At 50.3% G+C, this 16,312-nt stretch overlaps 2 protein-coding genes and 1 pseudogene across 2 annotated transcripts; 1 reads left to right on the forward strand and 2 right to left on the reverse strand.

Moving 5' to 3' along the window:
- Positions 1–2,873: 2,873 nt before the first annotated feature.
- LOC120645769 (putative serpin-Z5) lies at positions 2,874–3,548 on the reverse strand. Its single transcript, XM_039922512.1, has one exon. The coding sequence runs from the start codon at positions 3,546–3,548 to the stop codon at positions 2,874–2,876; it is 675 nt and encodes a 224-aa protein (XP_039778446.1).
- Positions 3,549–5,110: 1,562 nt separating this feature from the next.
- On the forward strand, positions 5,111–8,147 carry LOC120645770 (putative serpin-Z5). The gene is made up of 3 exons (XM_039922513.1): positions 5,111–5,278; positions 5,369–5,575; positions 7,178–8,147. The coding sequence occupies exons 1-3, from the start codon at positions 5,111–5,113 to the stop codon at positions 8,018–8,020; spliced, it is 1,218 nt and encodes a 405-aa protein (XP_039778447.1). The 3' UTR covers positions 8,021–8,147.
- A 737-nt stretch (positions 8,148–8,884) lies between these two features.
- Positions 8,885–11,335, reverse strand: LOC120645772 (annotated as a pseudogene).
- Between the last annotated feature and the right edge of the window lie 4,977 nt (positions 11,336–16,312).

Raw genomic sequence — 16,312 nt, forward strand, 5'->3', positions numbered from 1 at the left:
GCACGGACCCGCTCTATCCCGCGCTCGCGCACGGACCCACACGCCAGCCTCGCCCGCGCCCTTCCCTTCTAGAAACCAGCCCGGGATCGGATGAGGATTCGATCCCGAATCACAGCCGCGTTTCTCGCCGGACTTTCCCTGGGCGCGCCTCCCCGAGATCTCCGGACGCCCCCTTTAAACCCAACCGAGACCCTCTGCCCCCTTTCCACCTCACGCGCTGCCCCAATCCCTAGCCGCCACGCCGCGCAGCTCCGCCGAGCAGAGCAGAGCGCTGCGCCGCCGCGGCCACGCCCCTCCGCTGCACCGGAGCCCCGTCCACGCAGCGCTTCGACTCCGCCGTGACCGCCAGGAGCTTCCCCGAGCCGCTGCCCTCGGCTACGACCTCTGCAACACCCCCGCATCGACCCGTCACCGAACGCCGCCGCGACTCGCCGCCGGTCTTCGCCGCCGGACCCCCTGCACGACCCCCACGCTCGATTCGAGCCTCGGTGAGGACCTCCTCCGCCCGCTATCCCTTCTCGACCTGCTAGTGTAGCCTGTAGCGCACCCCAGCAACCCCTGCGCGAGCGCCGGCGATGCGCCGCCGCGCAGTCCGCCCCTCGCCGTGGTGAGCCCCGCCCAAGCCCGGCCGAGCCCCGCTTTTGCATCCAGTGGCTTGCGCATGCCGCGTAGATGCCAACCGACCCAAGCCCGGGTCGGATTGACCCCCGGAGCGCCGGATTGGGCGTCTCCGGTGAGCTCGCCGCCGCGGGAACGCGTCGCCGGCAAGTTCCGCCGCCGCCGTCGCCCCAACACACCTGCGCCGTCCGATTCGAGTTCTGCGCTCAAGATTAGAACGCCCTAACGGTTGGATCCAGACCGCCAGATCGCGATCCAACGGACCTGATTCAAAGATACCGGTTCGGCCTTGGATTTTTGCTAAAGAGCCCTCGGCCTTTTACTGATTCAACCCGCACTCCTTTGTAGTTCAAAAATAATTGCAGTTAAACCCAAAACTTTGCACAGACTCCCCTGATCTTTCCAGAAATCAAACCCGCCGTCCAGGGCCGTTGGTTTTGCACGTTAGCCCTTAGATTTAACGGATAATTATGTTTTGGCCCTCGATTTTTGCAGAAAACCCCCTGGAACTTAGTTTTTATCGCAGATAAGCCCCTAGAACTTGTTTTTGGCCTAGATTATGCGTTTTAGCTCCGTTTTAAGCGTTCTTTATATCCACGCGATCGTTGTAACGCGTAGAATAGTTTTAGACTAGTTTAGTGTGCTGTTTTCATGTATTGATGTACTGTTTCTTAGCTTTTGTTAGTGTTTGCTTGTATGCTTATTGTTGTGCCTTGTTTTGGCCATGTGTTCGTGAGTAGACGCTGATCCATCTGAGGAGCCCCAGTACCAATACCCGGAGCAGCCGTCTTCTGAGCACTTTGAGCAGCAGCAGGAGCAGTACGAGGAAGGCAAGTATAACATGAACAACACCTAGCACCTTTAATTACAATTTCATACTGCATTTTAATACTGTATGCCTGTAAGTATTTCCTAGCCACATTTATCCTTTATATATATCCTTGGGTTTGCATTTTGGTTAGTTGTGCTAGGTGCCGCGCTATAACACATGATGGTCCTTTTTAATTAATTTGATTAATGGTATATGCAACTTAATTCTGAGAGTGGCCCTCTGTGTGGCTTGAGTGGCTCACGTCTCGTTAAAATTGGTTTTTGTTAGAAACATGGTTTAGGGGGCCAGCACGGTGCTTACTGCCTGGTTGGCCACTCTCCATAAGGACCGGTTCATAGAGCGACAACCTGGGACAACAGTGCTACCACAAGACTGGAATGAGACGGTCTTGGCTTACTAATTAGGTCATTTTGGTTCGGGAGTAATTTACCGAAGGGGCAAGAGGGGAGTCGAGCTTCAATGGTGGTCAGGCTACGAGGCTGGTCTGTGTTGTCTTGTACCCCCTCGAGGTGGGCACCATCGTTGCATTGACTGAATCCTTAGTGGTTACACCTTACCAACGTGTCCTTTGTAACGGCCTCGTAGTGAGTTTGCTAGTCATCTCACCTAAGGAAGTGTGATGAACAACTAGTGTAGCTCACGACCTGTGGGTAAAGATGTGCAACCTCTGCAGAGTGTAAAACTGGTATACTAGCCGTGCTCACGGTCATGAGCGGCCCAGATCCTCCTTTTGATTAGTGGGGTTATCTTCCTTTGACGAGGCAGGTTTCCCCGGGTGGCTTGGTTTGGTTTGGTATGGTTCTCAGTAGTATCATGATTAAATTTGACTAATTACTATGTAACTGGGTTAATGGTAATTCATCAACTTGTAGAATAGTTTTAATAAAATTTTGCCAAGACTTAAAAGCTAATGCAGTTGAGTCAGCCAACCTTAGAGCCTCATAGTTTGTGTTATACTTGTTGAGTATAAGTTGTGTACTCACTCTTGCCTTTTCTCTACTTTTTCCTCTTGGATACGCTACTGCTGCTCAGTTCCTGCCGACGCGAGGGAGTTCGCTCAGTGCTTCCAGGACTACGAGGACTTCTAGTCGTTCGTCTCCCAATCGACGTCCCTGTGGTGCCCTGCCCAGCTTCGGAGAGCTTTTATCGTATTTGTACTTCGCTTCCGCTGTATCAGACATTTTGTCATTAATGTAATAAATAACATTCGTATTCGTTTTATTATGTCTTATTTGTGATATGTGCTGTGATATACTGTTCATTCTGTTGTATATACGTGTGACTTGATCCTGCCACGTATATGATTACTCGGTTTATATCCTTTTATAAACCGGGTGTTACACGTGGCTACTGGCCACCAAGATCAGGCACGGGAGATGCAATCACTAGGCACCAGCAGATCGAATCCAGCGCAACACCAAAGTTACAGCAGTGAACAGTCTGAAATTATTACTACCAAAGAAGCAACAGTTAGTGATTTTGTTGATCCTCGGATGCTGATCACTTGGTTGGATCGAGGACGTGCCCTGCGAACACGATCACCCCGGACAGCTCCTTCATCAATGATGAAGAAGGTGAAGGGATGGTCGGCGGTGAACTTGACGAGGTCCGGCGGCGGCCCGCCCCCACCACGCAAACCCACTGTGACTGCAGTTGCCTCCGTCCCCGCCTCGTTCACCTTGACCACCGCCTTGTGCGCGACCTTGGACAGGAACGTCGGCCGCCGTTCACCGCCGGCGACGTCGTCGTCCCCCTTGCACATGCCGCGCAGGTCGGCGGCCTCCAGCAAGAACGGCAGCGAGAGGCCCAGCCGGCAGAGATCGCGCTTGAGGTCACTCCAGCTGAAGGAGATCTCGAACTTGGGCAGCTGCATGATGACAGGCTTCTCCTTCATCTCCGCCAAGATGCCGTACAGATACGCCGGCGACGCGGTGACCACGTCCACCATGGTCGAGAGGCCGTCGCGCGCGTCCGGGAGGAAGACGAGCATGGAGTACCGCGTTGTCCGTGGAGCGGCGCCGGGCTCGTAGGGGAGCTTGAGGACCTTGAACCCGTCCAAGCACGCCACGTCCATAAAGTCGATGTTGCCCGTCGTCATGAACTCCGTCTCGGCGCCGCCACCGTCGAGCCGGTGGAACGAGCTGCGCTGTGTGTAGTAGGGGTGGAACGGGCGTCGCGGCGGGCGGCGGGCGTCACGGCGAGCGGCGCGGCCACGCGGTGCGCGTGGGCTGGGGCGCGCGCGTGGGCAGGGAAGGGGGTACGGCGTGTGGGGCAGGCGAGCAGGGCGCCGGGGGAGGGGGGAGGCCGGGAGCAGATGCGCGCGCGTGCGTGGACGGCTCCGAGCTGGGTAAGCGCACGCGTGCGCGTGGCCGGGGAGCAGAGAAGGAAGGAGAAGGGAGAAGGGGGGAGAAAAGGAAAGGAAAAAGGAAAAAGAAAAGGGGAAAAAGAAAAAAAAGAGAGAAAGAGAGAGGGAGGGAGATTGCGGCGGCGCCGATCGCGGCGACGACCGCGACTGGTCGGGCACGCGTGCCGGTCGGGTGTGATGTGCGGAACGAGGAAGAACAGAGAGACGGAACGGCGATTGAAATCGAGTATCGGGATGGCGAAAATTTCTAGGAAAAAATTAGGGGTTTAGGAATGATCGAGCTCAGATTTCTCAGAATGTCACAATTCCTGCCCGCATCGCCGGATCCCGTGGCCGCGGGGGGCGCCTCCCTGCCCGCCCCGCTGGATCCGGTGGCCGCGCGGGGTGCCTCTCCATGGGTGCGCCGCCGTCTAGATTGGCTTTGCGGCCCTCCTCTATCCCCGCAGAGGGCGCCTCCATGGCCGCCCCGGTGGTCGTGCAGCCCGCCTTTATGGGTGCGTCCGTGGCCGTGCTGATGCCTATGCCGCCCGCCTCCGTGGGTGCGCCGGTGGCCGCGCCTCCCCTTCTTTTGGACTCAGAAGGCATTTTGGTTTTTTTCAGTAGCCTAGCCCACACATTTAATGGCACAAGCTAACAGAAATCACGACAGTGTCAAATAAGCAATACAATTTTAACTTAAAAATATATAAATAACATCGGCGTCAAATGAGCAAACCTCATTATTTTTAGTGTCATATAGGCAATCTTTTATCACTGAAAGCGCGTCGCGCTCGTGGCCAGGGAGGCCATCCACGTCAGCTCCGAAAATATTGGCCGTCGGATCGCGATCCGACGGTCAGAAATAGATAGGGACGTAAATTTTGCAAAAAAACCCCGAACTTTGTTAAAATGAATACGGAGTCCATCAATTTAACAGAAAACTCCTCGGACTTTGTGGAACCTTACTTAAAAAAAAACCTGAACTTTAGTAATCGTGCCGTACTCCGTGAATTTTGTAAAAAAAACCCTGGACTTTGTTAAAATAATTATGAAGTCCATCAATTTTATGAAAAACCCCTTAACTTTTCAGTAATCGACCGGTAGTCCGTCAACGCCAAATTTACCAAATAACCCCCGCAGTCTACCAATTTTACAAAACCCCCCGAACTTTTTGCAGTTCAATTTCTTAAAATAAACCTGAACTGGAGGACATATTTTTGCGCGGCGTTGTTCTAGTTTTCTCCTGAACCTTAGAGTGTACTCCTCCCGAGCGCGGGTCCCACATCCCCGACTCTCCGGTCTCCACTCCAGGTGTCATGGCCGCCGCCGCCGCCGCCGCCACCGCCCGCGACGGGCAGACGGCACTCGCGCTCCGCCTTGCCAAGCACCTCGCGCCGCAGCCGGCGGCGGACGACGACTCCGCGGCCCCCGGTGCGGCCGCCACGCGCGGCCGCGGCGGTAACGCCGTGTTCTCGCCGGCGGCCGTGCACGCGGCGCTGGCGCTGGTGGCCGCGGGCGCCGCGCGCGGCGCCACGCGGGACCAGCTGCTCGCCTTCCTTGGCGCGCCCTCGGAGGCCTCCCTCGCCGCCCTCGCTCTCCGCGTCTCGCGGTGCGTCCTCGGCGACGGCCGCGGGTACCACACCCTCGTCGGGCCGCACCTGCTGTTCGGGGGCGGCGTCTGGGTGGACGGCTCCCGCGGCGGGCTCACCGACGCGTTCCGCGGCGTCGCCTCGGAGTCCTACAACTCCCAGCGGGTGCAGACCGTGAGCTTCACCGACGAGGTTAGTACAGTAGTTTCCCCGGCTGATTCAATCGGAAGATTCCGTCTTTTTCCTTAATCCCGTTTGCAAAAGGAATCTCTTTTCTGCAAGTCTAATCCCGGAATTTTCAATTCCATATAATGATGTAGAAAACATTCAGTAGAAAATGCTGAGTTTTGGTCTCTGAATTCTACATTTCAGAGTACATCGTAAATCCTATGCTTCAGTTTAAATTTTGTATGTCAGATCAGATAATGGAAAACGGTAAAGAGAACACAGGTGTACAGTCGTGCAGATACCGGTCAATTTCTCTTAATCCCGTCCTGTGTACCGCAATATTTACGAAATCTTGCTAGGGGCTTTATAATGTTTGTGAAGATAGTCCTATTGAATGTAAACACTTGGACCCTCCAGTTATATATCAAATTAAGTAGCATTGAGATGAGTTTCGTTGATTTCTTCGCCTTTTCCAATTTCATCTGTAAAACAGTTGTTTTCTCACTCCTCCATTTTGCTAAAAGATACTTCTCATATGATTCATTTGTCAAACCCCCCGTTGGTACCAGGTGTTTTGAGCCCTTTGTTTTATAGATAAACAACAGCAAAAATCCTTTAAAAGCCTTTGATGTCCCGGTTGTAAAGGAGTTTACAAATGAGTTGCATTTATAACAATGGTCTTCTTCATGTCTAAACTCGCAACTTGCCCCTCAATTGTGCTGTAGAAAACGTTGAATTACTATGTTATGTTGATTTCTTTTTTCTGAGTCAAATGATATGATGATACATTTTTCCCAGAGCCAAATGTTATGTTAATCCATAAACCATACAAGATCTGATATTTTAATTTTGATGTCAGCCGATCAAAATCTATACAAGAACATTAGATGTACATAGATATTTAACTCAATTTATCCTGGGCTACAAGATACATGTGTGTTTATTATTAGGTTGATCTCATCTAATGTTTTAGACCTTGCAATGGCGCCTGTCTAGCGGCTCCTTCTCCAATTATAGGAAGCTTCTTGAAAAAGGTTAGGGTTAAGGTTTGGTATTGGAGTTCACCAGAGGTTGATAGCTTTTGAGCGGTGATCGGGGAGACATGTTGGCCATGTTGGGTGGTGCGGTGGTGCGGTGGTTGTGTTAGAATGATTTAGCTATGAGCAAGGGGAGACTGTCTGACGATGGCTTAGCAAGGCAGAGGCTTGGAACTACTATATCAAGATTATCTTTCAGAAAAACTTTCAATCTCCTTCTAAGTATACATTTAATTTCTTTGATCTTGAAGGATTATATCTCGATAGACTAGTATATCAAGATTTGGTAGAAAAGCTTTATCAATTTTGCCTAACTCGAATTCATTCTGTTTCCAGTCCTAAGACGCTGGAGGGTTACAGTTAAGCACATGCCATTTTTAAAAAAGATTTTCGTTCTTATTAATCACTATCTTTTATATTCCATCCATTTTACTATAAACATCAGCATGATAATCCTGTGTTTGTTCTCTACCTATAATTTTGGAGTTTACCATAAACAATGGTGTCTTATAGTTTTTGCAGAAGTTATGTTCCGATGTGGGTACTATATGATTTACCATTCTTTTTTATATATTGGTGAGGTGTGAAGCCAAAGGCAGCTGTCAAGATGATCAAAGAGTCGGTAAAGAAGGGAACGAACAGCCTCATCGACGACATCATCTGCGAAAGTGATGTTGTCGGTGTTGCGACGGACATTGTTCTCGCCAATGCAGTCTACTTCAAGGGTGTGTGGCGGCACTCATTCCATCCCCACGGCACGTGGCCAGGCGCGTTCTTCCGCCTTGATGGCAGCCATGCTGAGGTGAGCTTCATGACTGCATTCGAGACGATGCGCATCGCGTGCTTCGACGGGTTCAAGGTCCTCAAGCTCCCCTACATGCCGTGGACGCTGGTGACGTGCGAAGATGAAAAGGTTCGAACCTACGAGACGCGCTACTCCATGTTTGTCTTCCTCCCGGACACGCGTGACGGCATCACAGCCATGGTGGATGTGGTCACCGCAGCACCGGCGTCTCTGCGGGGCATCTTGGACCAGATGACAGAGAGGACTGTCCGCGTCAAGCTGCCCAAGTTCGAGATCTCCTTCAATTGGGATGACCTCGAGGTTGACCTCTGTCGGCTGGGGCTCTCGGTGCCTTTCTCGCCGGAGGAGGCCGACTTGCGGGGCATGTGCGTGGCGGACAACATCACCGCTGAGGGGGACAAGCAGCAGCGCCGCCCTATGTCCCTGAGCAAGGTTGCACACATGGCGGTCGTTAAGGTGAGCGAGGCCGGCAGTGAGGGGGGCGAGCTCGACAGTTACCTGCGCAGCAGGCCTGAGCTCACCCCAGACTTTGTCGAGTTCATCGCCGACCATCCCTTCACCTTCCTCATCCAGGACTGGTCCGGGGTGATCGTGTTCGTGGGGCACGTCCTGGATCCCACCAAGTGATCGGCGTCAGGATTCAACAAAGCTGCATCCATGTATATATTGTCTAGTACTTTGCAAAGTGCTGAGTGAGGAGGTGCTGCTTGTTGCTCTTGACCTACCAGTTAGTAGCTGTCTTGTAACATGGTGTTTTTTAACACACGACCTCACTGGGATAGTTTGGTGTAAACTTGATTGCCTTGCACAATCTTCATCGTTTCGTCAGTGATCAGAACAAGTTGTGATGACTGCCTCTCTTCCGAATATGTGTTCTAAACATGGCTTTCTTGTTATTTTTCAGAATAATCTGGGTTAAACACTAAACTGAATCTTCTAAAGCTTACAAAAGTTTGCCGAAAAGTTTGTTTTTATTGAGAAAGCTTTGCCGAAAAGGTTAATGGGTAATACTCACATAAACAAAAGCGGACCACCATAACTGTCATAGTCTTCTACTGATGTGAAGTATGCACTGTTTGCTATCTTTGTGTTCTGTGAAGCATACTAGCAGAGTGGTCACCTGCAATGAAATAATCTACTGCGCCTGATATATTTTTGCAGGAGCTGTGTTCATCTAATTTTGTGTGTATCAGCGTATATTCTGGTTATCATGGCATTATTATTCATCTTGGACTTGGAGAAAAGTAAATGGCAATGCAAAGAACGGCATTGGTTGGTTGGCACAAAGACATGAAAAGTGAGCGCTTTCTTGCAGACGTATTTTCAGATCTGCCGTGGCTACTGGCCACCCAGAACCAGCAGATCGAATCCAGCGCAACGCCAAAGTTACACCAGTGAAACAGTACTCAGCAAGCAGTACGTCTGAAATTATTACCAAAGTAGCAACGGTTCTTGCATTGCGGATTTTATTTGTTGATCCTCGGATGCTGATCACTTGGTTGGATCGAGGACATGCCCCGCGAACACGATCACCCCGGACTACTCCTCCATGATGAAGAAGGTGAAGGGATGGTCGGCGGTGAACTCGACGAGGTCCGGCGGTGGACCGCCCCCGCCAACCGAATGCACGATGACGGCGGCCGCCTCAGTTCCTGCCTCGTTCACCTTGACCACCGCCTTGTGCGCGACCTTGGACATGAACGTCGGCCGCCGTGCACCCCCGGCGACGTCGTCCTCCTTGCACATGCCACGCTGGTCGACAGCCTCCGGCGAGAACGGCAGCGAGAGACCCAGCCGGCCGAGGTCGCGCTTGAGGTCACTCCAGCTGAAGGAGATCTCGAACTTGGGCAGCTGGATGCTGACGGGCTTCCGCTTCATCTCCGCCAAGATGCCGTACAGATACGCCGGCGACGCGGTGACCACGTCCACCACGGTCGAGAGGCCGTCGCGCGCGTCCGGGAGGAAGACGAACATGGAGTACCGCGTCCATGGATCGGCTCCGGGCTTGTAGGGGAGCTTCAGGACCTTGAACCCGTCCAAGCACGCCACGTCCATAAAGTCGATGTTGCCCGTCGTCATGAACTCCGTCTCGGCGCCACCACCATCGAGCCGGTGGAACGAGCTGCGCTGTGTGCGGTAGGAGTCGAACGGCACCAGCCATGCGCCCTTGAAGTAGACCGCGTTGGCGAGCACGAGGTCGGTCGTGGCATCGATGTCGCTGGCGGAGGTGACGGTGTCAATGAGGTTTTTGGTGGCCTTCTTCACCCACTCGTTGATCATCTTCACAGCTGCCTCGGGCTTCACGTGTCAAAAAAATTTTAACATGCAAAATTTGGTGAATTTCGATGAATCACAGCATGAGCAAAAAAGAAACAAGGACTTTGTTTCCGTTGCTGTAACAAAGAGAGCGCAAACACAAAGATACAATGTTGTCTTATATGGTTCGGAACTTCGGATACAAAAAACGACGGGTCGAGTTTTTCGCTGCCATATCCATCATGATTTTGTATGGGGAAAATTTGATGTAAATTGATTTGAAAGAAATCAGAACATGTTTTTAAAAGATTTGGGTTGAGCAAATTCGCTTAACATCTTGAGACTTGATCTTGTTTATTTACACTTTGCTCAAAAGAATTTAAGTATCGAACTAATTAATCTTCTACCAAATAATTTACAGTTTAGCTAGTTTGCTAAAAAAAAAGGTAGAAACAACTTGCAAAAAAAAAAAACTACAGCGCCCAGAGATTCTAATGCCACTAATAAAATACTTTCTTTATCGCGGAATTGAGCAGCAATGCAAGTTCCAACTGTAGAAAACAATGTGTGTAGAAGTTGGAGCAAACAAAAACCCGGTGAAATGAACAAAGAAAGCTGCTAATTAATCTACGCAGTTACCTCCTTGCCATCCGACTCGTAGGACTCGGCGGCGACATCGCGGAACGCGTCGGTGAGCCCGCCGCGGGAGGCGTCCACCCAGACAGTGGCGGAGCGTGAGATAATATTAAGGGAGGGACAATTTGTGAAGCCTTAAGTTGGAGGAGTCGAAATGCCGCACCGCAGGCAAGTTTTAAGTGCCACATGTCATGGCGCCCTAGAGCGCAATGGAGAGAAAGTTTGGCGATGGTATTAGATAAGTATGCGTGAGGCATCAAATAATATAAACCTAACTACCTAAGTTATCAGCAACAAACTATAAATCTATGAACTTGCAAGATTAAGTTTTAGAAAAGAATCGACAAAGGGACTAGCTGCAGCCTCTTAGGAGCCCTGTGCTCTTCTTCCTATGTCCAGGCGACAGTGCCCAGCGAGCTCCACAGCCGGTGAGGTAGCAACAGCTAGCGAATACAATGAAAAAAGAGCATCGCGACACATTATTCAGCAATCATAGTCGAACGATGCAAAATGCAAGAAAAACAATAGACATGATTGCACGTGGTCCTCGCTGGATAGTTCTGCAAGATCCATTGATGAACTTTAATACGCGAGTTGCTTGTAATAAGCGGACTAGCAAAATAAACCAAAGCCTCATAAATTTTTTGGGAGGAAGAGGGGGCCGGGGTCCAGATTGGCCTCCAAGAGGCTCCGCCAGTGCACTCAGACGCCGCCGCCGTAGAGCACCCGCGGGCCGCCGCGGCCGGACATGTCGGCGAGGACGCTGCCCGCTATCACGCGGCGGCCGAATCCTGCGAGCGCCTCGGCCGACGGCGCGCCGAGGAAGGCGAGCAGCTGCGCCCGCGTGGCGCCGCGCGCGCCGGCGGCCGCCAGCGCCAGCGCCGCATGCACGGACACCGGCGAGAACGCGACGTTGGCGGCGGCGGTGGCGGCGGAGCCGTCGTCCTCCCCCGCACTGGGCGGAGGAGGCGCGAGGTGCTTGGTGAGGCGGAGCGCGAGGGCCGTCTGACCGTCCCGGGCTGCTGCATCGACGGCGGCGGCGGCATCCATGGCGGCTGTCGAAGTGGGATGCGAGGAGCCCGGTCGGTTGTGCGACGCGCGGTAGTGTGATATACTGGGCTACTGGCAGATCTCGACGAACTAGCTAGCACCCGATGGTCCACTGGTGCAGTTGCTAGAATACGGAGCGTTTCAAATATCCGATGTGTGTGTTACGAAGAAATTAGAATCAGTGATTAATGTTTCTAATATTTAATTAGATTAGTCATTAGATGGTTATCTTTCACGAAAGGCCCAATTCACGAAGGGGCCATACCGAAAGGGCATATCCCTTCGGCCTCCTTTAGTCTTGTATATAAATGGTGATCTCTATCAATCAAAAATTCAATCGTTCCATTCACTTTACTCTTAACACGTTATCATGCACTTCACTCTCTACTGAGCATCAAAGACAGAACTAGCCAAGAGGAACTCACAGATTTTTGTTCTACTACTGAGCGCAAGAACAAGCGAGTCGGCCTCACACCCTTGGAGAACTCGACGAGAAACAAGGCCATGAGGCCTAACTTCGACAAAATCCTCGCCGCCAACGAGGAACACAGGCACCCGGCGTGGCACCCGCCCCCGCAGGACACGACCACTACTGGGCCTGCGAGTCCCTCAAGACTCCACGGCCGCTCTCGGCGGCACCGAGCACCCCCTCAACCGGCGGCCGACGACCAACAGCCAGCAAAGCACGGGGGCACGGCGCACACGCGCAGAGGCAAGGCAGCGGCACACCCGCCGCAAGGGGCAAACGGCGGGGCGCGCGCACACCTACGGCGCATAGGAGAGGCGGCGCTGCAGCGCCGGCCATGGCGCACGGTGCGCGGCGGACGGAGCAAGCCGCCGTCGGCGGCAGTGGTGCGCCCGTGCAGGGACAGGCGGCGGCGGCGTGCCCAATGGGGCAGGAGGCGGTGGCTCTTCGCGGTGGCGCACTGAACCGGCGGCGGCGCTGTGCAGAAGAGCCGGCGGCAGCGGCACCAAGGGGCGGCGGCGGCAAGTCCAAAAGGGCAGGAAGCGGCGGCAATCCCTGGGGTGGGGGTTCGCACCCCTAACCGCCTCCTCCCTCGGGTCCGATTAGTTGTCGCATCAGGCGACATTTGCCGGACCCATCGCCTGAAGAAGGCCCACGCGGCCCACCAACGCCCTCCCCCGCCGCCCGGCTCCGGCGCCGCCCCCGGCGCCGCCCCCGGCGCCTCTGCCGCCACCCTTCACCGTCGCCGCCCCTAACCTTTCTCACCGCCGCGCTGCCCAGCCACCGCCGCGCCGCTTCTCTTCACCCTCGCCGCCCATCGGAGCATGAGGAAGAAGAAGGGCAGCCTTCAAGCGATGGCTTCGAGCTTTGTCGCGCGGGCGATATATAGCCCTGGCGTCCTCCCTCCCGTTAAATGGGCTATGGCAGAAGTCGGCTGCCTAAAGGCCGCAACAGTAGGCCAGGCCGAGCGCCAACGGGCCGACTCAGGCCCACCCGAGCGGATCTGGGCTGCCGGCGAAGCCGCCACAGTACCAGGCCGACCCAGCCACCTCCCATCCTCTACAAAATTGCAATAAGGCCTCCGAAACTTTATCTATTTACATTTTAGCTTATTCAGTTCTACATATTTATAATTGAGGCCCCAGATCACTACGTTTTAGCCTCTAGACTAGACACAATACTGTAATATTTTGCATTTATAATTGAAAATATAAATGCTTCTTTTATAACTTGTGTTGAAACGACTTATGATGCAAATTATTTGCCTAGAGTAAATTGATAGTTTTGAGACCTATGAGTCTTTAGAAATTGCATCATAATACATTATATTGCGGAGATTTTATTGTTTAATATTTACACATATTTTTCTGTGTCTATGTTTTTCTGTTTTAGTCATGGACTCTGACAGAATTTGTATGGTAGAATCTTTACTCCTATACATTGTTTGCTTTTGAGACTAGAAAATTGTATATGTAAACATAAATAGTTTATCATTTTTGTTGGTTGGCAATTATTTTAATTGAAATAAAATCGGATCCTCTTAATTAAGTGATGCTTAATTAATGACGGTTGTATTTAGCCACATATTGACCTAGTCTAGAAAGGCAAAATGGCAACCAAACCATTTTTGCTAGTAAGGCTAACATAAAAAGTGGATTTTCGCTTTGATCCCTATAGGATTTGCGCAAATTATGCCACTATCCAACTATAGTAGTTGTTCCTCTTAATTAAGAATTTCTTAATTATTGAGGGGTTATGCAAAATTGTTATATCTATATCTTGGATACATTTGGGATTCTAACACAACAAGTAATGGAGTCCTAGGCATTGGCTGCATTTAATTCATATTGAATTATTCAGCCCAGAGACCGTGCCTATGGCAGCGATTATTCGCCCATTGCTGAGAGGTCTACATCACGTTTATTTTAACTTGATGATTACCTACGTTGTGTTCTCCCAAATAAGTGTTTTGGAAATATACGAATGGTACACTTTTATGGCGACTACCATCATTGATTATTAAAAGTTACACACAGATAGTAGAATCTTAAGCATTGGCTGTGGTATATTTATGTGAATATATCAACCCAGAGACCGTGCCTATAGCAGCAATTTATTTGCCTACTACTGAGAGATCTACTCTATGTTTCGGACATAAAGATTATCTGCTATGTGTGTGCCATATTAATAATGATTGTCTGTGAGGTCTACACACCTTGTGACTACCTCTAATTGTTGCGAGGTTTAAAATTTTGTTGACTACCTCCAACTATCCAAAACAAAGTTAAGATATGGATCCCCTAAATTTTGCATTGGAGATTACAACATCACCACATGATTTTTTAATTTACCTTAGGTGTAAATTAATTAAATCAATGGGCTGTCACATGTGTGGATATTGACTTCAGAGGAGTTTGATGAACTCGCTCTAGATGGTATCATTATCCCCCATGGACAGTGGAAAATAGCATTGGTTTTATCCCATTGACTAAGGAAAAAATTTCATGAACCTCAATTAGGGGTTGTTCGTTATACATCAAAGATGTAGTAATACTCATTGTCAACGCATAAATATTGTAGGTATCATATTATGAATTTGATACTTGATAATATTTATGGATTTCTATATATTAGACGAGAATTTCATTGAATTCTTGTCATATATAAATATAGATAGTCCGGGAATCATAATTGGGGAAGCAAAATGTTCCTAGTTCTTATGACAAGAAGAGGGAATATTTTTGGCCATCGTTGATGCGATGCAATGATAGTTTGGTTTATTCTACCACTATCATTCTTCCTATAGATATGAGTTAACAACTGCGGATATTTAATTATGTCCTAATTCGACTCATATCTTATTATAGAGATATCCCAATGTGTTTTCGTTTGGAAACACAAAAAGATAATATTAGATATGACATATAAGTAATGAGATAAGTCTCATTTTGATTGTATTATGCATACAGTCATTCCCGTACAAAATGTTGCGTATAAGATAATTTTTCACACTGTTGATGCATTTCAAATTTGGAATGATCAACTTGCCTATTCTATGGGATTAGTTGAAAAATTATTAGCAATTCTATTGGTCCTATTTTTCCAAAAGTGTGGTTACGACAAGTGCCACAGATAGATTTTAAGACCCTCTTATCTTAAAATAATATTTAAATGTCTTAGATTCACGAGAATATTTTTGGGTCCGATACAAATATTGTATGGACAGTTCAGACATTTTATGGTTGTAAAGATACATCTATAAGACGATCTAGAGTATGTGACGTATCCACACTCAGCCATGCATTTGGTAAATAATGGCTCAATTTGTGACCTCATTATCCTGAACACTACTGGATTTATATGCCTCGAAATAATTGTTTCGGCATTAGAATTCAGTTATATATCGAAAAGGATAAATGTAATCTATGAGAAAGACATCAAAGTAATAAAGGACCAGTGTTAGAGAATTGGTATTTGCCAACTTAGTGTTGGGGTCAGGTAGATTTACACACTCCTGACTTATGATTAACTGCATATCCCCTATATGCATTTAGTACGTGGGAATTCTTGAAGATTTCCTATTTGCGTAAGATTGGGTTACGTTGTTGTAATATCCCGGATTTTTCCGGAATGTTAATAAGTCGAAAAATGTGAATTTCAAAAATTTTTGTGGCAGTGCCGTAATAATTTCATATAAGTAAGAATTCTTTCTCTCTAAAATTCCTAGTAATTAAAAACCTTGTTTGAATTAAGGAAAATATTTTGCTAGTGTGAGAAATATTTGGATTTACCCGGATTTATTGCATATACCTTGTTTAATTCGTTTCAGATTTATTTCATTGATTGAACTTGTGTGGAATTTAAATTGAAGTGAGCCCTTCAATTTAAATTCAAATACTAATACCTAACTCATTGGCCCGACCAAAACCTGCCTAGGGAAACTAGCCCAACCGGCCCAGCACAGCGACAAGCCCATCTCGGCCCGATCCGGCCCAATCGGCCTAATCTGTTCCCTATAAAGCTAAGCCTAAGCCTAAGCCTAACCCTAACCAAATCCCTCTCTCACCCCACAGCCGCCGCCACCTCTCTCCCTCACCTCGCTGTGCACGCCGTCGCCCTCCCGCTCGCACGCGCGAGCACGCGTGCGGGCCCGCGACTGATGGCTGCCGCACCAGCACCGCCAGGACCCGCCACCGAGCCCTGCTCCAAGCCGCAGCATCGCCTCCCTTCCTCCCTGTCCAGCCGCAGCCGCTACCTGCCTCCCCTGCGTGGCCACCGCCGCTCAGCGCCGGCATGTGTGCGCCCCTGTGCGCGGTCGCGCCCAGGGCCGTTAGCACCTCGCGCGCGCCGAAGACCGCCCCCGCTAGACCTCGTCATCATCGCCCTTCATCCCTGCACTGGCCGCCGTCATCCCTGCGTCGCCCGGCCAGACCACCGAGCCTCCTCGCCACCACCCTTCGCCCCTGTACCGGTGGTCCTCGCCGCCGCCCCGCGTGGCCGCTCCCCGTGGC

This window comes from Panicum virgatum, chromosome 8K (assembly GCF_016808335.1).
Source record: "Panicum virgatum strain AP13 chromosome 8K, P.virgatum_v5, whole genome shotgun sequence".
Classification (NCBI taxonomy): Eukaryota; Viridiplantae; Streptophyta; class Magnoliopsida; order Poales; family Poaceae; genus Panicum; species Panicum virgatum.